This window comes from Mustela nivalis, assembly GCF_964662115.1.
Source record: "Mustela nivalis genome assembly, chromosome: 3".
Classification (NCBI taxonomy): domain Eukaryota; kingdom Metazoa; phylum Chordata; class Mammalia; order Carnivora; family Mustelidae; genus Mustela; species Mustela nivalis.
In genome coordinates this window covers 102,651,753-102,675,219 of record NC_139022.1, presented here as the reverse complement: position 1 = coordinate 102,675,219, position 23,467 = coordinate 102,651,753, and the positions used below count along the sequence as shown (strand labels likewise).

The following is a 23,467-nucleotide window of genomic DNA, read 5'->3' as shown; positions in this document are numbered from 1 at the left end:
GACAAACCTGAAAAGCAAAGGAGTCATGAAGTCAAGGGAGGCAGTATGTGCTACTTAATTAAGAAATCTGGCAGTAGAGAGAATGAAACAGAATGGTAGCTGAAAAGGGCAGGAGGATCAAATAAAGGATCTTCTCCCCAAGATAGGAAACGTTCTTGTGTATTTCATAGGCAGAAAGAAAACAACTAGTAGAGAGACATGCTTTGGCATGAGGGTCAGGATAATTATAGAGACAAGGTTCTAGAAGAGACAGGAAGAGAATAGGAGTAAGAGCAAACACAGAGTTTGGCCTTAGAACAAAGGGAAGAGACAGACATCTCCAAATGAGTCTATGTTCTTGTCATTTCCTCTAAATCCTCTTTATGCCTTACATTTATTTGTATAGTGTGCAACTAAACATCCACAGCTATACTCACAGCAGCTCTCAAGTTAGAACCTTCTTCATCGTCATCATTTATTGACCATGTGTGTGCCAGGCAGTTTATCTACTGATATCTCACAAGGAGACTATGATTGTCATTCCCATCTTCCTGGTGAGGAAAGTGAGGGAAAAGATTTTATAATTTGTTCTAAGCCTTTTAGTACTGTTTGACTTTTTCCTAGACTAGGGACTCCTTTAACCAATCTGTTACTTAACTGAAGGGTAAAATCCACTGAGCCTGGTCTGTTCCCTGTTCTTGGTAGGCAGGTTCTTCCTTAACACACTTTACACTTACACTTAGCTACAGATTGTTTGGCCACCTAGCCAAGGTCACGTCCAAATCCTACCAGGTAGCAGGCTTCCTATGCCATGTTCTTTTTATTTTTAAAAATATTTATTTATTTATTTTTATTTATTTAGGGAGGGTCAGAGGGAGAGACTCTCCAGCAGACTCCCTGCTGAGTGTGGAGCCCTACTCAGGGCTCCATCCCACAACCCTGGAAGGTCATGCCCTGAGCCATCCAGGTGCTCCTGGTGTGCTCTCTTTAAAATAAAAACAAAACCAAGAAGAGTTTTACAAAGGAGCTTGCATTTTCTCAATAATGAAAATTTCCACTAATGGGGTGCCTGGCTGGTTCAGTTAGTAGAGCATGTCTTTTTTTTTTTTTTTTTTTTTTTTAGATTTTATTAATTTATTAGGGAGAGACTGAGAACAACCAAAGGGAGTGGCAGGCAGAGGGAGAAGCAGGCTCCCCACTGAGCAAGGAGTCCTATACAAGATTCAGTTCCAAAACCCTGGGATCATGACTTGAACTGAAGGCAGACACATTCACCCAGGCATCTTGAGAATGCCACTCTTTTTTTTTTTTTTTTTAAGATTTTATTTATTTATTTGACAGGCAGAGATCACAAGTAGGCAGAGAGGCAGGCCGATGTGGGGCTCTATCCCAGGACCCTGGGATCATGTCCTGAGCCAAAGGCAGAGGCTTTAACCCACTGAGCCACTCAGGTGCCCCCTGAGAATGCCACTCTTGATCTCAGGGTCGTGAGTTCAAGCCTCATGTTGAGTGTAGAGAGTACTTAAAAGTAAAATCTTTTTTTTTTTTTTTTAAGATTTTATTTATTTATTTGACAGACAGAGATCACAGTAGGCAGAGAGGCAGGCAGAGAGAGAGGAGGAAGTAGGCTCCTGCTGAGCCCGATGTGGGGCTCGATCCCAGGACCCTGGGATCATGACCTGAGCCGAAAGCAGAGGCTTTAACCCACTGAGCCACCCAGGCGCCCCAAAAGTAAAATCTTTTAAAGAAAAATTCCCACTAGTAAAAAGTGAAAAGAACTGGTATCAGTGCTAAGGTGATGACTCAGTCCTCTCGGTGACAAAAGTGAGGTTGGTCACTGGATAGAAGGGTTTGGGTGAAAATGAAGATTTAACCCCCTGCAATCTGTGCCCCACACAGAGCCAAGAGCCTGTGTAGGGTCCCTCTGGCCTGATCATGCCCCTGCTTCTTTCCTTGGTGTACCATGCCCTCAGGACAGAGTCTAGACCTCTTGTGGGACTTATAAGACTTTATGATCTGGCCCTGTTTATCTCTCTAGACTAAAGGACTATCACTATCCCATACCATCCTCTCTATTACTTCTCCCCCCTACCTCCCACTCTACTCCCCATCCAGCTACAGCCACACTGATCTTAAATTGTGCTCTCTTTGCCTCTCTGGGACTTTGTACCAGATGTTTTCCTTGCCTGAACTACTTCCCCTTTCCTTCCTCATCTGCTTATTTCCCATCATTCAGGTTCATTAGTTAAGATGTTGCTGTTTCCAGGAAGTCTTCCTGACTTCCATACCTAGATGTTCTCCTTGCTAGCAACCTGTACTTTCCCCACTAAACCACACTTTCTAGTATTTGTGCTCACATGTCTTCCCCTCTGCATTGATTGTGGGCTGACTGTATGAACTGCTTTAGCCAGCAGAGTATAGGTGCAGGTTCTAGGCCTAAGGCTTAAGAAGCCTGGGCGCTTGCACTTTTGTACAGTGAGAAGGTCTGAGCCACCATGTAAGCTCAGCTGCTCAGCTAGAGAGACCTTGAGACTATGTGGAGAAGGAAAGAGGCTCAGCCATTCCAGTGTCCTAGTTGAGCCTTCATAGGACTCCAGCTGCAGCTGCCAGCTGACTGCCCTCTCATGAGAGACCAGAAGGGAGACCAGCAGAATTACCCAGCTGAGCCCAGTCAATCCACAGAACTGTGAGAGGTAATAAAATAATTGTTTTAAACTGCTAAATTTCAGAGCATTGGTTATGCTGCACTAACTAAAACACCATGCTGTATTTTACTTGTCTACTGAGTGTGTCTGCCCTGCTAGACTATTTTCTCTGTGAGGACAGGGACCACATCCATTCTTTTTTTTAATATTTTATTTATTTATGTGAGAGAAAGAGAGTATGAACAGGGGGAGAGGCAGAAGGAAGAGAGGGAGAGAGACATAATCAGACTCCCCAGTGAGCAGGGAGCCCAAGGGGGGCTCGATCCCAGGACAACTGGGATCATGACCTGAGCTGAAGGCAGTTGCTTACCTGACTGAGCCATCCAGATGCCCCGACCACAACCATTTTTTAAAAAGTTGTAATATACTCAGGACATTCTCTGTAGAATAAGCACTAATTTATTTGATTAATGTAAATTAAGAATCTTTACAAAAACAGACAATAAAAAATGTCTAGAATATTCACTCTGAGGAGTATAAAGTGTCATCAACAAGAGGTGAGGCCTGGATAACTGGATAACTGGGCAGTAGCTTCCTTTTTTTTTTTTTTTTAAGATTTTTAATTTATTTATATGACAGATCACAAGTAGGCAGAGAGGCAGGCAGAGAGAGAGAGAGAGGAGAGGAAGCAGGCTCCCCGTTGAGCAGAGAGCCCGATGTAGGGCTCGATTCCAGGCCCCTGGGATCATGACCTGAGGTGAAGGCAGAGGCTTTAACCCACTGAGCCACCCAGGCTCCCCAGTAGTTTCCTTTGTAAATATTTTATTCATTTATTTTTCAGAGAGAGAGAGCATAGGCAAGGGGAACGGCAGGCAGAGGGAGAAGCAGCCTCCCCATTTTGAGCAAGGAGCCCGATGCCAATCCCGGGACCCTTCGGATCATGACCTGAGTTGAAGGCAGACACCTAACTGACTGAGCCACCCAGGCCTCCCCAGGCAGTAGGTTCCCAATGTTAAGTTAGATAGCTTATCTCTGTAGAAGGATTGAGTCAAATTGTCTGGGCCACAAGCCAACAACAGACAGCAACTTTGGGAGCTAAGAAGAAAATAGTCAATGGCTTTAGCAAAGGTAAAGGCAAGGGAACAAAGTTGTTCTGATGGTGCTCCTCTAGGCAACACTGAGCAGGTGATCTGGTGTGCCACTGAGGACTCCAGCTGCCCTTGCCATGGCACATAAGTGGTCAGTGTTTAGATTTCTAGAGATAAGAGATGGTGTCATTTTACATATGAAAACAACATATGTTATCATCACAATGTTTCAGCTAGCTTCAAACATGAAGGACCCTCAGGATTTATATGTGGAATGAATATGTTAATACCCAAATCAATAAATCCCTGATTGGGGTCTGGTGCTCTTGTCTGTAATTATCTTCAGCACAAGGTGTCCAGTCAAGAGACACTGTTTGACAGTTCTTGTCAAGTTCTATGTGGGACACAAAATGGGAAAATGCCATCCCTCCCCTGAGGGAAAGAACTGGGGAGAGTAGACTTACACAAATGAGATAATTAAATAACAGGACAACATATAATTACTGCTAAATTGTGTGGTAAGAAATTAAGTGCTACAGGAATTGGGAAAAGCAGAGAGCAGTGAGGGCTCAAACAATTGGGGAGTTTTCACTGAAGAGCTGGATGTGGCCAAGCCTGGGGGCATGAAAAGGATTGCAGACAGGCTGACAAGAAGAAAGGTGCAGAAGTCCCTGGAGGAAGAACAGAGCCAAACCAGCACGCTGGTTATTTTGAGGCAGCAACACAAGGAATGTGAAAGGTGGCTGTCCCAAATCCCAAAGCAAGGGTATCTCTGAATAGTTTCCCAATATTTGCACTCCTGGGCCTTTATTTTTTGTTTCTTCTGCTTGTAATGGCTCTCCTTTCTCTGCCTAACCAACTCTTTACTCATATGTAAAGGTCCAGCTTGAATGTGACTACTTTCCTGAATCCTTTCTCAGTGTCACCAGTGCTCATACTTCTATTGGGACATATCTATTGTTCTTGTCTACTCACCTCCTCCACCATTGCAATTAACAGCAAATTGCATTAGGCTCTTACTATGTGCTAGGGGCTATGCTAAACATTTTAAATGGATTATGTAATCTTCAATTTCAGAGGGTATCTTTTCTATGTTATAGATGAAGAACCTGAAGCTTAACGTGCCTAAGTAAACTGCCCAAGAACACATAGCTAGGAAGTAAGAAAGCTAGGGTTCAAACCATTTGCGGAATTCCAGAGGCTATTCTTAAAACACAAGATGGTGTATTCAGGGAGGTCACAAATGCTCTTTACTTAACTGTCTTCTCAGATTCTAGGATGGTGGCTGCCATATGGCTTAAATATTGTTGAATAAATACAAGTGTCTTGTCATGCCAAGGTCTAAAAGTAGGTGATCCCAGTAAACTGTTACCCCAGCTGTGGACTTCCACCCAACCATAAGTCATGTACCTGGGGGAAAGGAGGGTGGAAGTCCAAGCATCTTACATTTGAATGAGTTCCTTTATAGATCCGTGTGAAAGCAGAACCATTCTCTTCCACACAGAATAACGCACAGATAACACTGGGTGGGTCTGTGGCAGGCTTTGATTAACAGGTGTGTGTGTGTGCGGTGGGGGGTGGGGGAGTCTTCTCTTAAGTATTTGGCAAGCAACTTCCGCGGTTCCTGTTGAGCCAGCAAGGACTAGTCGAGATCACTCCATCAGATCCTATCATGGCGCAGGCTGAGCCCCGACAGGAAAAGGGGTCGTGCGGAGGCTACACGGTGACACAAAACTGAGCCACAACTGGAACCCCGGAATCAGAACGCTGCCTTTTTTCGATCGCCTACCCCTTTGGTCCGGGCCGCATCTCTAGCAGCGGGCCTTGGACGGGAGAGCTCGGACTACGAGCTTCTCTCGTTGGACCCTTGAGCTCCTCTCCTTCAGCCACTGGCCCTGGCTACTCGTCCAGTGAATGGCTGGTGTCTACAAAGTGGTCCGGCACAGGCGCGACCGACCTGCGCAACGGAGACCCCCAGGCCCGCCTCTCCACAGTCCCGTTTCTGACGTGGTTCGGCTCCGCCACCTGCGAAGCCCCGCGGCTGCGCGCTCTCCCCGCTCTCGGGCGGGCGGCGAGCGACGCCTCTTCCAGGGGGAGGTCGGGCCCACGTCCATGTCCTTGCTGCAGTTCACCTCCTCGCCAGCCCTGAAGACGCCTACACACCCCCCACTTCCTTTCGTGCAGCGCCCGGCCTTCCGGCTGTGCCCCTTTCTAATTGGCTGACAGAGTACTTCCTCAGGACTCGGCCATTCGGAGGGCGCCACAGCGGTCCCTCTAGCCGCCGCCCCGTGGCCGGCCCTCGGTCTTGGGACTGCGAGTTCTCTATGCTGTTGGCGACGGCATGTGGCGCCTACCGGGACTCCTGGGCCGCGGTAAGAGGCGTCGGAGCCGCGGGTCGTGAGGCAGCTGAGATCCTGAACTGGAGAAGGAGGACTGACCATGAAGACTGAACCGAAGCCTTAGCAGGAGGGGTTGAAGTTGGGGGAAGGCGGAGTCTAAATGGGCGGGGCTACACCCGCCTGTCAGGGCTGCGGAATTCGAGGTGTAGGTGGGGCTCATGGGAAGAAGGTGGAACGTAGAGCCACGGAAATGGGTGGGGCTATTGGAAAAGGGGAGGAGTCAAATAGCCGGGCCTTGGAGTCCGAAAGACCAGTACGGCCCGGGGAGTAGGCGGAGCCAATGAAAAGAGGTGGGATTTAGAGACGGAGCCTTCAAACACTGAGCGAGGTTGTGTGTAACTGCCCGGTAATTTTATTATGACAGTGATCGTCAGCCCTGGGAGGATTTCAGAGTCACCTGGGGAGCATTTTCAAAATATGCCCTGAATGATCCTGATTTATTGGTTTTGGATGGCACCTTAGAAACTGCACTAAGCAAGAGTCACCATATATCCTTGTCTAAGAACAGTAGAGGCAGCCCGCCAGTGATTCCTGGGTTCCTGGGGTGTGGCTCTGTCAAGCGGACAGAGGAAAGATGGGTGGGGCCTTCACTGCCAGAGTTCTGTTCCTGTCAAGGTGACTGATTTTTGTTGTTCTACACAGCTCTTCCCCGTCTGCTGGGACCTGGCCTCTGGGGGGTGACCCCCAAGTCCACTAACCCAGCTGGGCCGCAGGCTGCATCCTCCAACCTGCTGGTCCCTGTGCCCAGCTTTGACAGGTGAGATACTCCCATTCTGTCACCCATCTCTTCCTCTGGCCTCCTTCTCCCACTTGGGCTAGAACTTGATAGTCTTTCTTGCCTCGTCTAGGTCAGGCCCCCATGGCCCAGGCCCAGGCACAAATAGGGGCCCAAGGTCCCATGGGTGGAAGGATGCCTTCCAGTGGATGTCTTCCCGTGTTTCCCCAAACACCTTGTGGGATGCTGTATCATGGGTAAGGCTTCCCCAGTCATGTCCTTGCCCTTCTGTGTGGATGAGAATGATCCTACATGGAAATATAGCCTAGAAACAAGAGCTAGGGCATCAGTGTTCCCACACTCAAAATTTGAGTAACCCATGGCATTGGAGCATATTTGGTGTGAGGTATTGCTGCTCCCCTTCTCCCTGCCTTCTTCCTCCTTTCATTCAGTAAGAATGTGTTTAACACCTCTGAGCATTTTTGTTAGGCACTAGTGATACAATGGAGAGCAAGGTAGATACGATTCTTACCTTGATGAAGCTTACAATGAACAATACTAAATTGCTGACATTTTATGTATTAATGAAATATTATATATGCATTATCATTTTTAATCCTTATAAAAATCTTGCAAAGAAATATAATCTTCGTTTTATAGATAAGGGAACTCGGTCTCTGAAACTTTAGGTAACATGCTTAAGGTCATACAGCTATGAAATAAAGAAACCATATTTATTCTGGAGCTCATGATCTTAGCTCCAAGGCTCTAGAGCTTATTGTTTATTTCTCTGTGTACTTTAATTTTGTCTTTCTCCCTTAATGAAGATGTAAACTCCATGGGGACAGAGACTGTAACTTGTCTTTGCCAGTGTACGCAGCACCTGTTGTAATAAAGAAGTATTTGTGCACAGAAAGGGACAGGGAAATGCTAGTACAGATCTTCGTATATGATAATTGCTCAGAAAATATTTGTTGGGGTGCCTGGGTGGCTCAGTTGTTAAGCGTCTGCCTTCGGCTCAGGTCATGATCTCCGGGTCCTGGGATCGGGTCCTGGGATCGAGCCCCACATCAAGCCCTGCATTGGGCTCCCTGCTCCATGGGGGAGCATGCTTCTCCCTCTTCCACTCCCCCTGCTTGTGTTCCCTCTCTCACTGTGTCTCTCTCTGCCAAATAAATAAATAAAATCTTTTAAAAAAAAAAAAAAAGAAAAAAAGAAAATATTTGTTGACTCTCCCATAGGTCAGTTGACTCTAACCTATAAAGTCAGGTGCTCAGTAGCAAATATGCAGTCCAACAAGGCAGAATGTTTGCCATCCAGGTTCTGTACACATCACTTTCGTATCTGTCACATCTTATCCCTATCACTTTCATGCTGTATACTTTGGGCAAGTAACTTGACTTACCTGAGCCTTAGTTGTCTCCTTGTAAATTGGTTTTATCAGCAGAATGGAGCCTGGAATGCCTCTGTGGCAAGGCCTCTTCTCTCTGTGGAGCTGTGGACTAGGGGCATAGCATACCCTGGAGAGCAGAGCATTTTCCCAATTTGTTGAAGACCTGAGCCCTAGAGCAATTCCACAGTGAGTCCCTTTGGAAACTGTGTCTGGATTCCAGGGGTCCTGATGCTGTCCCTCAGCTCTGTCACTGTTGACCATGTGAAAGGGCCTGGGTACAAGCTGTCCCCACTGCCATGGATACATGTCCTTGTTATTACATACTGGCACCTTCTCTTCCTTCTGGTCTCAGTTCACACATCACGCCTCCAAGAGAGGCTTTCTTTGATGCCATATTTTCTCAGACCTCCCTCTTATGCTCTGTGAAAACTTCTGATTTGTTTTGTTGGCATTTAGCATAACTTGTAGTTATTGTGTTTATATTTTTGTGTACTCAAAATCTGTCTTTCTCCCTCAGTGAAAATGTAAACTCTATGAGGACAGAGACTATAACTTACCTCAGCCAGTGTACTCAGTGCCTGTTGTAATAAATAACTATTTGGGTGTTCACAGGAAGGGAAGGGAAGGGGAAAACCAAGCAGTCACTGGGCTAGGAGCTAACTTAGGTCTTCCACAGACCTGACAGAGAAGAGACACCGAGACACTTTCAGCAGGCCTGTACCTGTGACTGTGTCTCTGGTGGGGTGGCTTGGACAGAGGGAAGGGAAGACTTGTGCCTCAGGCTACAGAAGGAGAGTGAACCTGATGGGGAACTCTGACCTGTCACTATAATTGTGGCCAAGCCCCAGCTTACCACATTATCCTTTTGCCTGCTTAGGCTTTATTTATTCATTAACTTATCATGCATTTGATAAATACATGTATATATTTATTAGTATTATATCTTAGTACTCTCTTAGGCTCTGGGGATACATCAGTGAACAAAACACACACGATTCCTGCCCTCATGGGGCTTAGATACTAACAGGAGAGACAGAGCTTAGGTAAATAATTATCGAGGTGATTGTTGAAGCCCCAGTGTAACCAGGGCTCTATAGGGGAAGTTGGGGCACTGGGAGATTAGTTGGCTTCAGCCGGGAGTCTGGAAAGACTTCTTAAGGAAGTGATGTTTGAGCTGAAGGGTGAGACTGAAGGAGGTGACTGGTGCAGAGCTGGGTCCCTGATGTGCTGTCTTTTCCAGGGCACTCTGGCTGTGCTGGCCCTGCAGCTGGCAAGGCAGATCCACTTCCAGTCGTCCCTGCCAGCAGGACCTCAGCAAGCAGGGTGCTGCTCTTGGCACAGTCCCCTGGACCGTTTCCTCTCATCTTCCTTGTGGCATCCGTGCTCCTGTGAGTTCTCAGTCCCAGGGATAGCAGGGCTAGGCTGGGAGTTTCTCTGGGCCAGGAAGTGTCTCTGGACACACCTCAGGAAAAGAGCCATCAGCAGCTCCTTGCCTTTCCTATCTGAAGTCAGAGGAAAGGGAATGTGAGGAAGTTCTATCCGCCCAGGGTGTGGGCCACACCTGCTCTTCAGTGTCCTCCCATGTCCTCCCCTCACCTTCCATGGAGGGAGCCCCACAGGGATCCAGGCTACTTCAGATCCTGGGTGTGGCTTCCTGCTTACCCCTGAGCTAGTTGGGTCATTCTCTGGTTAGTCATTCATGAATAAGTGAATCTTCATTGAATAGCTGTCATGTAGTATGGTACCCAGGCAGTACAACCCAAGTGGTTAAGACCCTGGAGTTAGTGCCAGGGTTCAAGCCCCAGAGCTGTCACATACTAGTCTTATGTCCCTGAACAAGTCACTTTTAACTTCCTTGTGCCTCAGTTTTGTCATCTATAAGATGGGATAATAATAAAAATCTACCTCATAGGTTTCTTGGGAGAAGTAAATGAGTTAATATATATCAAAGAATTAGAACAGTGTTTTGCACATAGTAAGTACCCAGAAAGTATTAGTTTAAGTTCTTGTTCTTAAGATTACAATCATGATCCATATTATCATCAAAGTGCTAGGTGCTGGGGCTACAATAGTGACTAAGGTAGATGCCTCCATGCTACTGGAAAACTCTAGGCAGAGGAATGATTTATACCCAGAGCAGGTGATCAGCATAAATGGTGACCTGTCTGGACCCCTACAGATAGAAACCAGCAAACGAAATGGAGGAGGGAGGTCAGGGTGTGTGAAGGAGGTGACAGGAGGGAGATTCCATGTTCTTCCCCCAAACCTCGGGGAACCCTTAGGCCAGCTCAGGCAGACCATGCTGATCCCCTCCTGAAGGGACTGCTCTTATTGGGCATTTCCAGCACTTCGGAGACACATCCTCCCCAGCCCTGATGTCCCAGCTCCCAGGCATACTGATCCCAGGGAACCCAGGCTGGGCCAGGAAGAACGCTCCACTCAGCCCGAGAACCTCTCTTCACACAGCTCCTTGAGGGCGTCTGGTCCTCAGGGCCCTTGTGAGGAAGGTATGTTTCCACCTCCTATAATCAGCCAAAGGTGGGGGTGTGGGGGGGAATAGGGCAGATAGACCATTGTTGGTGCGTATGCCGGATGAGGGGATTGTCGTTTGTGTAGGGCACCTGCTTTCTGGGGCACTTCAGAATGAATCTGTTACCTGGTAGTGGCGCTGGCTGGAGGGGTTGGGAAGACTGGGACAGGGAGAGAAAAGGAGAAACCACACATTCTGCTTTGCCCTGACTGGGTGCCACCCATTTTCCTTGCAGATCCCAGTGATCTCAGCTTCCTGTCCACCAGTGGTAACTTTCAACCCAGGGCAGAGCCAGCCCAGCTTCAGTCCACTGGAGAAAAGCAGGTATTGTTCAGATTTGGCCTCCAGATCCTCCTAACATTCCCCCGGGGCGGGTGGCAGTTCCAACAAACTGTCCCACGGTGAGTCTTTATTTCTTCCCCAGGAACAAGAGAAGTCAAAAACTCTTTCCCTTGAGGAGGCTGTGACGTCCATTCAGCAGCTCTTCCAGCTCACCATTTCCATTGCTTTCAACTTCCTGGGTAATTGGGTGGACCTTACTTCAAGGCGGGTGGATGGGAAAATGGAAAGGCTTTGGGGCTGGTCAAACAGAGTTACGGTAGGGAGTACTTCGAACAAGAGAGAGTTTATTTTCGCCCAGGTAGGTAGACCAAATCTGGCATGGTGGCACAGTCAAGTCAGGGACCCATCCTCTTGATTCTGCCATTCTTAAAACTGGTTTCCATCTCAAGGCCAGTTTGGCTGTTCTGGCTTTTTTCTGGAAGGGGAAAGGTGCGCAAGCTAAAGGATCACCCTTTGCAACCTGCAAGTTGTATAAATCATTGTCCAGAGTATAGGCTTATGGCCATGCCTACTTGCAGAGGAGACTGGGAAATGTAGTCTGTAACTGAATGACCAGGTGCTTACCTGAAAATTCTGTTACCATGTAAGAAGGAGAAGAGAAATCTTGGAGGATACCTTGCATCTTCTAACACATCTAGGCAAGAACAAGCTCCTGAGGTCTGGAGCAGGCCCTCAAGTACACAGACAGGAGCACTTTACCCACATCTGGAGACTCCAGGTGCCTTTCCAATGTCTGTCCTGTTCTCCATGGTGACTTGGCTTAAGTTTCAGGCCTTTTAATGTGGCGACTCAGATAATTGGCAGATGGGTGAGAAGCTGGGATTCATTCAGTACAAATTTCACCTTTTGCTAGGCCCTATTTTAGGTTTTAGGGATACAGTGATTCATAAGACAGAGTCCTTACTCTGATGGATCTGACATGTGAATCAAGGTGGTGGCGGGGAGGGGGTGGGGGTAAATAAGTGGGCAAACAAGAGGATTTCCAGTGGTAGTAAATGTTATAGAGAAAGGTAAATAGGGGAGTGTGTCAGTGACTTGGGAAAGTCCTCACCGATGGGAAGAACTTTGTGCTAAGGTCTGACTGACAACACAAGCTAGTCTTGTTTCCATCCAGAGAAAGAGCTATCCAAACGGAGGGAACAGCAAGTACAAAGGTCCTGAGACAGGATTGAGTTTTGCTTGTTAAAGGAACAAAAGAAAGCTGAGTGTGGCTGGGACTTAGAGAGGACCAGGAGTTTAGAAAAAGATGAAGTCAAGAAGCAAGGAGGGGCCAGATCAGGCAAGGCCTTCCGAGCCACAGAGGAGTGTGGTTTTTTGAAGCAAGATAAACCAATGGAGGTTTTACCCTGGAGCAGGAGGAGGGACCATCACATGATCTGAATTACTTTTTCAGATTTCTCTGGTTATTATATGGGCAGTCGTGGAGTACAGAGATGTCAGAGGAAACAGGAGGCTAGATTGGAGCTGTTGCTGATAGCATAGCAAAGCCTCATGGTGGCTTGGTTTTGGTTAGGGGCAGAAGAGAAGGAGAAGAGAGATGGATCAGGGAGCCAGTGGGGTGGGGGGAATGGGCTCAGGGTGGTATCCTTCGCCCTCTCTAGTCTTCTCAAGGACAGAGGGCTCTGAATCCTGGACAGCGAATTTTCAGGGAGCAGGGAGGTGACTTTAATTCACTGTGGGCTGAATGGAACCTCATTAGCTTTTTGTGATTTTGATGGGCAGACAGTCTCTTCTGAGAATTTTCTTGCCCATTCCTTCATTCATATATTCATTTATTCAGCAATGCTAAGCAGTGTGGCAGAACACAAAGGGAGCATAAGCCCTAATCATATTTTGCATTTGTATAGAGCTTTCACCCAATGCAAAGTTATTTCTTCTACATTCTTTTTCTGCTTCTGCCTCCAGGATTTTGCAGTCTAATTGAGGAGACAGGGCTTGTACTCTGGAAACAGTCTAGTTCAGAGAAAAAGGCTTATATATTAAGTAAATGCCAAAAGAGTGTTTAAAGCCTGAGTGTGGTCTGAGGTTCTAGAGATACAGGATGGGAAGGCCTGATGGTGGAGGCAGAGAGATACCCCAGGCAGGAGAGACAGCTCAGGAAAAGGTTTGAATGGGAACTCAGGGACTTGACTGCACCCAGCCCTGTCTCTGTTTTTCATTTGTTTGTTTGTTTCTTTGGATGAAACAAAGCACATGGGCTTGATTGTCGGACATCCCTGAGTTCATCTGTCTTGTAGTTCTTATATTCTCTCTGATGAGTTCCTCCTAAAGCAGGATTAACAGTATCAGCTGTTATCAGTTACATTTAGATCGTTACAAGCAGCTCAAACCCCCTCTGGCTAGCTTAAGCACAGAAGGAATCCGTTGGGATCTGTTGACTTGCCATGTGTCAGAAAGAACAAGAATGAGGGGGGCAGTGACTTAGGGACAGTGTCTTCAGAGTGACAGTGTCTTCAGAGTGCTGCTTTTAGAATAAACCTACAAAACTGTTTCTCTCATGCCTCAACCAGGTTAAGATTCCAGTTCCTGAGTGAGGGACTTATTGGTGGGAAAGAGCACAGTACATAGATTGGTAGCATGGGGAGTGGGGAAGGGGGAGCGTCTCCTCCCAAAGGGAGATTGGGATGCTGTCACCAAGAGGAGGATGCTGTATAGGAGGACAGAAGCCACTGAGGTCTTTGGCAAACCAGTGGAACATTTGGAGGATGGAAACATGCAAAGTGTCTAGTACCAAAAAGCAAGGAAGCAGCCTATGAGTTGGCCAAGGATGTGGGGACGTTCACAGAGAAAGCTGTATTTCTGCCCTTTGCTTTCTCACAGGCACAGAGAACATGAGGAATGGGGACTATGTGGCAGCCTTTTCTTACTTCCAGAAAGCAGCAGACTACGGCTACAGCAAAGCACAATACAACGTGGGCTTGTGTCACGAGCATGGCAGAGGCACCCCCAAGGACCTGGGCAAGGTACCAGACCTTCTCTCTGTCCTAGGCCTGTCCACCATGTTGCACTGTCGAGAGGTGACCTCCAGAAATGAGTAGTGGGCAGGGCTTGGAGAGAGTTCAGCTTCTGTTTCTCAGCCACAAGGGAAGAAGAAGCTCCTAACTTCTAGGAATTTAGACTCAAAAGGAGTCAGGGACCTTGTTGGTCTTTGCAGCTGTATCGTCGCGACCTAGAACCTTACCTTGGGGAATGAATTAATTCATTCTAAACAAGTAGGAAAGTAGACAAAGATGTTCTATACGAGAGTGAATTTCTTAGAATTGTGTATGATGGCAAAAGAAGAGGGAAGCAATTTGAAGTTCCTTCCATAGTGCATTGGTTTATAATATCTATGTGGGTCTTACAAATAACGGGCTAGGTCTATATTAACTGGCAGGGAAAGACATTCTCTGTGTATTGTATTGAAAAAATAGGTTACAAAATTGTGAATGTTGTTCTCTGTCTCTCTGTTTATTTTTCCCTGTTATACACACATACATTTATATACGTCTGTGTGTGTGGATGTGTATGCGTGTAGGTATAAACACATGTGTGTGGGGGAAGAAATTTGCAAAGCTGTGAACTAAAAGGTGAGCCGAGAATGATCTTTAGAAGGCAGAATCTCTTGGGATTTCATGTTTCTATTTTCAGTTTATCTGTATTTTGAAATTTGGGCTTATCTGTATTTCCTGACTAATCTGTATGGATTAGGTTCTATTTAATTAAAATAATTTTTACAAATTTCATTCAAAGGGAAAGCTGGCTTGCAGGGGTACCTGCTAACTTAGGGAGGGGGGTCTCTCCCTTTGTCCCAGGCAGTCCTTTCCTACCAGCTGGCTGCCAGTCAGGGCCACAGGCTGGCTCAGTACCGCTACGCCAGGTGTCTGCTGCAAGGCCCGGCCTCCGAGGGGGCTCCTAAGCGTCAGAGGGCAGTGTCCATGCTGAAGCAGGCTGCTGATTCGGGCTTGAGAGAGGTGAGTGCCCAGGCGGGGTGTCTTCTGGAGCACGTGGGGCCAGGAAGGAACCAAGATAACATTTCTCCTTCCTCCCTGGCCACAGGCTCAAGCTTTCCTCGGGGTGCTTTTCACCAAGGAGCCACACCTGGATGAGCAGAGCGCTGTGAAATACTTTTGGCTTGCAGCCAACAATGGGGTAGGACATCTGCAGCGTCCCACCATGTTGGGGGATCAAGTTTGAGGAAGGAGGGGATTTGGGAACTGGTACCGAGCTCCAGGATGCACAGGATATGGTTGACAGGGACACATGGGTTGGGCTGGCTTCAACTCTTAACTGTCACTGACTTAACTTTGTGACTCCTGGGCAGGTCTAGTCGCACATGGGAGCTGGCTTACACCAGTCTGCAAGAGGTGCTGGGGGGGGCCTTAAAATCAGCTGTGGAAGTAGTGTGTGCCATACAGAAGGGACTCAGGATTACAAAGCAGGGCTGGTTGGACTGCTGGTTGGACTGGCTGGACAGCCGTGATTACATTTATCAGCACACAACTAGGCTGGTGGCTTCCTGTTTCCCTTGTCTCAGACTGCCTCACCTGTCTGCTGCTTCGCAAAGTTGTTGTTGTTGTTGTTGTTGTTGTGAGGAGCCCAGTGTACCTAAGGTAACAGGTGTGTGAGCGAGCACTTGGTAAGTGGTGCACAAGGAAGGTGCATCCTCACGAGCTGTGCGGTTCAGGGAAGTCAGAAGACACGGAGCAGTTTGGGGGTGGCGGCACATGTAGGGGGGTATTGCCGCCCAGCCTGTAGGACCCAGAGTATATCCTCTGGAGTATTTGTTCCAGGCGGTGTTTGTAAGTAATCCCAGGGAAAACATGGTCCGAGGGGTTTGGAAATACTGAGCCAACCAACGGTCTTCAATGCAGGAGATCTCAGAGCTTTCTCTCTGTGCTGATCACCAAAAGAGCATCTCTGGTTTGCTGTACTCCTCAAGTGTACTTGACCAGGATTTTTCTTTTTTTGGTGTGGCCTCTTGGAGGACCAGGAGTACTGGATTAACACGAGCCATGGCCTTGGATGAGAATTGCCCTGCAGAGGGGCCCCTCTGTGTTTTGGGGCCAGCACAATGATAGCTTCATCAAACTCTTGAGCATCAGAATACTTTCTTATTTTTACTTGGTGTTATCTGTCATTGCCATCGAAAGGGGGGCAGTGTCACTCACCAGTACTGCCTCTGTGCCTGCCTTCCTTGAGAGAGCCCCAGGACCTTCTCGGGCTGAGGGTGCCTCACATCCTTCACGAGCTGGACAAGCCTAGGGGCCCCTTGGCCTGCTTTAGTCACCCAGCATGCTAGGAGATGTGCACAAAGTGTGCTGGGCACAGTCCTCACACTCACCCACTCCAGCAGGAACTGGGTCTCTGTAGGTTTGTGTTGAGCAGTGTGGCAGGGTGGGAGTTTTGGACTTAAGAGTGTCCGGTGCTGGCTGTGAGCCCACTATATTTATGACGTAGACTTTGATGCGCACGTTATAGAAACTCGGTCCAGAAATTTGACACTAGAAGGTAGAAGAGAAATGGGACCGTGGTTGGGAATACAGAGTATTTTGGTTTTTTTTTTTAAGTTGGGGGCTTGAATATAACGATAATATTCCACCACAGAGGGCAAGATTAATGATGGGGGCAAATAAAGGTATGAAAATAATAATAACAGTAATTTAAGCATTATTCATGTATTAATGTATGTTATCCTTGTAACAATGCAGTAAGGTAGGTACTGTTACTATTTCACACTTTATAGATGAGGAGACTGAGGCACAGAAGTGTGGAGTACTTGCCTAAGGTTCCTCCACTGTAATTGGTGGAGCCCAGGCAGTCTGCCTCTATAGGTTGTGCCCTACCTGCTCCTAATTGTCAGGGAGAGAGGGTTCAAAACCTTTTAATCTTTCAAACGGGGAACATTCTCTGGACCGTATGTTTTGCGGGGCCTCAGTAGAGGTTCAGAAGACATGCAGGGCTTTGGGGAAGCTTAGCCTCCCCTCTCGCTCCTGGCTCTTTCAGCTGAAGTAGGAGCCTGACTCCCGGGTTCCCCGTACTTGGGCTGGCTGCTCCCCGTGGCCCTCATGTCTGCCCGCCTTCTGCACCAGCCTCGGCCAGAGAAGCAGCCATGCTGCTCTGGCTCGAATCTCCCTGGGCAGAAGGATCCCCAACTCCTCTGTGTTGGGCACACTCCAGGCCTCCGGCTTTTTGTACTTGCGATCCCTTGGTCCAGAAAGGGCCAGGACTGGGCCTTGAACCTGCACAGATGAAGCCCCGGCTTGTCTGACTGCTCCACCTTCCTCCTGCCTTTGCATTTCAGTTCTTCACTCCTGCAGGTGTACACATCTGTGTGTCTGTCCATCTTCCCCTTTAGGACTCACAGAGCAGGTACCACTTGGGAATTTGCTTTGAGAAGGGCCTTGGTGTGCGGAGGAGCCTGGGAGAGGCTATAAGATGTTACCAGCAGTCCGCAGCTCTGGGGAATGAACCTGCCCAGGAGAGGTTGCAGACCCTCTTTTCCATGGAGGCGGCAGGTAAAGGTGCGTGTCGAAGCCAGCAGGTTCTCTCCCATGAGCTAATTACCCTGTGACAGAGAAGGGGGTGGCTTGGTCCGCTTGCTGTTTCCTGCCCCAGTAACGGGTAAGAGTATAGCTTTTTGAGTCAGACACGCCTGAGTTTTAACTGCTGCTCTGTCACTGAACTTGGACTTGGTGTCTTTGAGCCTTAGGTTCTTCACTTCTGAAAGTGAGGGTACTACTGGTACCTCTGTCACTGGGTTGTAAGGATTAAATGGGATGACTCTAGAGGGTTCAGCACAACCTAGCACAGAGCAGATATTGGATAAGTGGGAGCTAATCTGATAATTTTTCAGGAGAGACGGTCTCCCAAGATATTGCCTCATTGTCCTGAATTACCCTTCAAGTCCTCTGAAAGTCCTGTTCACTCATGAGTCACTCGGGCTGGCCTGGGTTAACAACGCTAGAGCCCACTAAGTCTTTGAAGAAGTCCTTGCTCTGAAGTAGGAACCCACAGTATGAGTAAGAGCTGCTCTCATTTCTCCTCACAGCCCTGGGGACCAGCAACCTGGCAGTTAAAGGATTGAAGTCCTTCTCCAGTCCCTCCCTCCACAGCTTCAACACTCTGCTGGCAGGGGCCTCCCACCTTCCACATGCCTCGACCACAGGGAACCTTGGCCTCCTCTGTAGGAGTGGGTGTCTCAGAGCCAGCCCTGGAGCCCCCAACATTACTCTCCCCCCGTTCAGCTATCCCTTGGAAAGGAGTCTCGTCAGACTGGGTTTTGGCTAAGGTGAGATAAGACCTAGTCACTGGTGCCTCTTACTGGTGTTGGGGGGCAGGGCAGAGAGGTTGGCTGGTAAGAAAAAATGGTGTCAGTGTCCTTTTCCAAAGGTGGACATGCCAGTGGGAGCTGAGGGTCTCAAGCAATTTCAAGCACATGGCCCATGAATGACTTTGACCTTTCCCCCAATTGGTAGCCTCCCAGATGAGAAGTGGAAACATCCATAGTGGTTTCTGGTTCTGTGCACAAAAGGGATTCATTCAGTGACCTGTGAAAAACTCTCCTGAAGGGTCCAGAGACCCTGGACCTCACCTTAGCCTATGACCTTGAGTAAAACCCTTACCTGTTTCCTCCCATGCCTCAGTTTCCTCAGGCTCCGACTATATCAGTTTTTGCCAACATCTGATGTATGTGCCTCTGGTGGTTCATGAGAGGATTTTAGGTACTCAATATTTTCTATCTTACTAGTTGGATATTTAATAAATGGATAATTAATAATGTAAAAATGTGACTAGCACATCATGGTTTCACAGATATTAAAAATAATCCATTTAAAGAAAAACATTGTGAAATTGGATAAAGGGGAACACAGATCCGGAGAGGTGGCAAAAACCATGAGGGTGGTTCCATGAATGGCTAAAACTCAGAGAACACTTAATCAGGCCATTCTCAAGATAAGCCCCAACATTCGCTTTTATTCATCCCCTGTGAATTCATGATCATCTCCCATTTCACCTTTGATTTGGAAGGAACGAGTTTCTTGCCTACATGCTTACCGTATCTGCTTGACTTTTTCAGATCCTCTCACTTCAGCCCTAAAGAAGGGAGCCTGTAGGTTCTCAGAGAGATACCACAACTTGAGCCCCAGAGCAGAGGCCAGTTGTTCTCAACTTCCTAAAGAACCTTAAGTACCTGCCCCAGCACAGTAAAGAAGAAAGTGTGTGAAGACCCAGGTCTGGACCATGTCCGCTTGAAGCAGTGACCTGACCCACTACACTGTTTTCTCAGTTGTAAACCAAAGGCACTGGTGTCTGCCCTTCTACCCTACTGAGCCTATGTGGGGCATTTTGTGGCAGAAAGGACCTTGGTCCTCACTGAAGCCCAGGGAGGCGGAGTGGTGCCCATGGTTACCAGGAGAAGACCCAGGCCCCCTGACTCATAGCCCAGGGCTCTTTTGTGCCTTTCACACTGTAGATTTACCTGAAAGTGTTCTTGTCATCTGGCCAATGTGAGGGAGGAAGTGGAGACTGAGCGCCTGGAGGTTTGCAGCAGGGAAGTGTAGATTTAGAGATCCTTGTTTGTGAAAGGTATGCCAGAAATGGATTAGAGTTTAATAAAATAGATATTGGATTATCTCATCACTCTTGCCCTTGAGTATGTTGGGGAGACCTGGGGGTTGGGCAGGGGGAGCTGAAAGCTGAGGCTCCAGCCTCATTTCTAAACTCTCCATTAACCAATTTGAAGGGTCTTAAAAGCTTCTCCAAGAGAGAGACTTAGGAAAAAATGATTTCTGAGTCAACGCTAATGACTCCAATTACTGAATTTGTGCATAGCTGTTCCCTGGCTTCTGGATGTTAGCCCAAGTTCAATAGCATAGATGTGGTGGGGGTGGGGGTGGGGGAAGGACTGAGGACCAAACCCTCTAGTAACTGTTCAAATGGGAAAGACCACCCAGCTCCGCTATTTGAGAGGTGGGAGGAATTGGGCAGGAGAGGGTTGTCCATGTTTCCCCCATCTCTCTCCCACCGCCCAACCCTGCCTAGTGGATCCTACCATACTCTTCTAGCATTTCCTCTCACTACTGGCTTCCTCCAGCTCCAGCACCTCCCCCTGACTGCTGTTCCCTTTCCAGGGCTGTCTTGCACACTGGCCACCACCCCCCCCGCCCCACCCCCACCACCTTCCAAACCTTATGCAGTTGCCTCCCACAAATGGCTCCTTGGGATCTAGGACCTTGTTGTCTTTGTAATCTGGAATCCTCAGCACTTAGCACAAGGCCCCTTGCTGTTATGGGCTCCATATACACATTGGTTAAAGCTCAGGTTTTTACATTGTGCAATGCACTAATCTCTCTGCAAAAAAAAAAAAAAAAAAAAAAAAAAAAAGGTTTCTGTGGTCAAATAAGTTTGGGAAATGCTGTACCAGACATCCCTTTTTTATAGATTCACAGTGCACATCAGCATCTTTAAGGTTCCAAGAAGTCCTGCAGTGAAGAACTTGGTTAACCCTTTCCCAGCCTGAGCTGAGCACAGAGCCCCGGCTCCATGCAGACTGCCCATCAACCCTCCCGAGGCACCTTCTGGAGACTGTCATTTCATGCCCTCCTGCAGAGCCCAGCTCTTCAGCCTCTTCCCTTCCTGTTGTCATTCTGGGTTCCTGATTCCTTCCAGGGAAGGAGGGGCAGTTCACACAGCCCTGGGACAGTGGGTGTCCTGTGCTGGTGATCAGAGGCCACTCTCCCTTCCAGTCATTATAAGTTAAGTACTGATTCAATTTGGGGTACCAGCCATGGAGGTAGGATATTTTTAAGCTCTCCTGGTGGAAAGGGAGGATGGAAGAGTCATGAGAGAGGTGTTGTCAAGGGACCAAAAATCCTTGGCTGTTCAGTCTCTGCAGGCTCCACATGGCCCCAGGGGATGGGCTTCTTCCACAGATGGGGCCCTGCTGTGCTTTGCCATTAAAATTCCATTATTAATGACTCATCATCATTGCCCTGAAAGGACATACTAAGGGGGAGGACAGGGAAGTGGCCCTAGCCTGGGTTAAAATACTGGGCGACTCAAGTCTGGGGACCTAGGGCCCTCAGTGATGAGACTTTTGTGCAATTCTCTGCTGCCTCAGTTTCCTTATCTAGAGATGCTGTTTTCAGGGAGTCCTGATGCTATAGTCAGAACAAGGCTGTTTAAGTCATTATATCTTCAGTGCTAATACACTGAATAAATATTTATAATAAATAAATTTATAATAAATAAATATTTATTCAAAGAATGTGTGGTTTTATGCATTGTCCCCCTCTCCATACAATACCTAGCACCAAGCCTAGCTAACACATAGTAGGTGCTTTAAATGTTGCACCAGTGTTTCTCTATACTCCCCACTGCTATTTCTGACACAGCAATCACTCAATAAACACAAAGTGTTTGTTGAATGAATGTTTCTGATCATGGCTCTCTCCTCTCCCTACCCATTACATTGTACTCCCTCCTTAGTAGGAGCTGGAAAAGGCTGGCCTATTTTCTAGGTGCATACTACGTGCCCAGCCAAGCCTGTGCTAAGACAACCTCCCTCCCTCTCCTCTTTTCCTGTGGGGATTGGGTTCTCTCCAGAGTCCCCTGGGTAGTGGTTGCCATCTCACGCTTGTTTCAGCCGGAGGAGAGGCAGGGTCAGTGAGCTGCCAAGCTGAAGTTGGGTGACAGACAGGAGGCTGCTATCAATCTCTGAGCTGCCCCCAGGCTCCAAGTGAGCACTGCAGCGCACGCCTCGTGCTGAAGAATGGCTGACTATTGATAAAAAAAAAAAAAAAAAAAAGTCCCTCTGCGCTTTCCAAATTAAGACGACATTTAACTGAGTGCTGGCTGGCTTGCCTGCTCCCTCAGTCTCCCAGGGGAGAGAGCCCATCTTGGCGAAAACTGTTCTGAGCATGTCCGAAGTCTCAGCTTTGACATCTGGGCTGATGCAAAGACGTTCAGCATGCCCCATTCTGTCAGCATCCCCCCTGTCACTCTCAGCCTATTGCTGGGAAAAGGCTGAGTGTCCCCAGACTAGGAGGGGGTTGCATGGGGCCGCAAGAGCGCTGACCTCATGTACATACGTCCCCATGCTGACTGGACATCAGTTGCCCTAGAACGGAAACTACTCTAGCCAGGTGTTCTCTAGGGTCTGTGGGCAAGGCAGAACCGAGGACCAACAGAGAGGATCACAGGGGTCCTCCATCTTCTGTAGGTCACAGACCCCTTTGACAATGTGGTGAAAGCACCGACTCCTTCCCATAGAAAAGTGGGCATCCTCCCAACTGTGCACACAATTGAGCTGATTCTGGGATCCTGAAGGCCAACCATGGACCCCAGCTCAGGAACTGTTGATATACTAAAAAGAATGTTAAGGGCACCCAAGTGGCTCAGTTGGCTAAGCGGCTGTCTTTGGCTCAGGTCATGAACCTAGGATCCGGGGATGGACACCTGAGTTGGGCTTCCTGCTCAGCGGGGAGCCAGCTTCTCCTTCTCTCTCTGCCCCCCCCACCCCCGCTCATGCTCTCTCTGTCTCGCAAATAAATAAATACAATCTTTAAAAAAATAAAATAAAATCCTGTGAATCCCAGATTCAGATCCTGGCCCTGCCACACACCTGTCATGACGGCTTTGCGCAAGGCAGATTTTTCAGTCTCGCCTTTTCCTTGGCGATAAAATGTTCTAGCTCCTTATGACTAAAATTGCCTGTGTTTGTGGAGATCGAGGCCTTGCCTTAAACCAGTGCAGCATAACCTTTCATAGGTCAGTATGTGCCTTAGAGAATCTGATAAGGATTTCCTATCCTCTGCCTAGAAAAATCTCTGTACACAATGATTCTCTAGTAATCATGAGGTCTAAGGACTACAGATTCAGGACTTCTGACCTAGAGTGAAGCAGTGATCCACGGTATCTAACAATCCAGCTGACAGCCATGCTTCCAGGTTTGTTTTTAATTAATTAATTCACTAGGTGCCAGGTTTCTTAGGTTGCCTCTTCCCTCATCTCTTCTCTCTACCCTCCCAACACCAGCCCTGTGTCAAAAATCCACTAGTAATTGAGGAGGGGGGTGATGGCAGTCAACATTGTCTACTCCAGTTCTGTGGTTTTTAGACTTTTTCACTTAACGGAAACTTTTTTTTCTTTATAATGACATCTTAGCTAGAGCTCCAGTACAGATAAAAAGGGACTTTGAAACACTGATTTATTCATTTATCCGTCCATTCCTGCCTTCAACAAGTAAGTATGCATAAGGTGTTGCTTTGGGTCAGTCTCCTGGCTGGTCAGGCTGGTCTCCGTGCCTGCTGAGTCTCCCCTGGCCTCTCTCATTGGCTTGGGGAACCCAACAGCTCGAAAATCACAGATCTTGGAAGGAAGTCACTGGCGCCTG

General features: G+C 47.9%; 1 protein-coding gene across 11 annotated transcripts; it reads left to right on the top strand.

Annotated features, from left to right (window-relative positions):
• Positions 1–5,301: 5,301 nt before the first annotated feature.
• On the top strand, positions 5,302–21,340 carry DELE1 (DAP3 binding cell death enhancer 1). Of its 11 annotated transcripts, none has more exons than XM_082725265.1 (13): positions 5,427–6,084; positions 6,754–6,868; positions 6,960–7,083; positions 9,460–9,607; positions 10,565–10,726; positions 10,985–11,073; positions 11,174–11,270; positions 13,912–14,054; positions 14,886–15,044; positions 15,130–15,222; positions 17,429–17,594; positions 18,122–18,361; positions 20,515–21,340. In XM_082725265.1, exons 1-12 carry the CDS (start codon positions 6,054–6,056, stop codon positions 18,358–18,360), a joined length of 1,566 nt encoding a protein of 521 aa, XP_082581391.1. In that variant the 5' UTR covers positions 5,427–6,053; the 3' UTR covers position 18,361; positions 20,515–21,340. The 11 variants fall into 11 exon arrangements, with proteins under 11 accessions (XP_082581395.1, XP_082581390.1, XP_082581389.1 ...); XM_082725262.1 differs by lacking the exon at positions 20,515–21,340 and adding an exon at positions 19,151–19,710 and having other exon boundaries at positions 5,708–6,084; XM_082725266.1 differs by lacking the exon at positions 20,515–21,340 and adding an exon at positions 19,151–19,710 and having other exon boundaries at positions 5,930–6,084; positions 17,429–17,588.
• The last annotated feature ends 2,127 nt before the right edge of the window (positions 21,341–23,467 follow it).

What these genes read in the sequence shown, in the direction of transcription:
- DELE1 (XM_082725265.1), top strand. Translation starts at nt 6,054, where the DNA reads ATGTGGCGCCTACCGGGACTCCTGGGCCGCG. An exon ending in TGTGGGATGCTGTATCATGG is followed by an intron (nt 7,084 to 9,459) that starts GTAAGGCTTCCC and finishes TGTCTTTTCCAG; the next exon opens with GGCACTCTGGCTGTGCTGGC. An exon ending in GGCTTGCAGCCAACAATGGG is followed by an intron (nt 15,223 to 17,428) that starts GTAGGACATCTG and finishes CTTCCCCTTTAG; the next exon opens with GACTCACAGAGCAGGTACCA.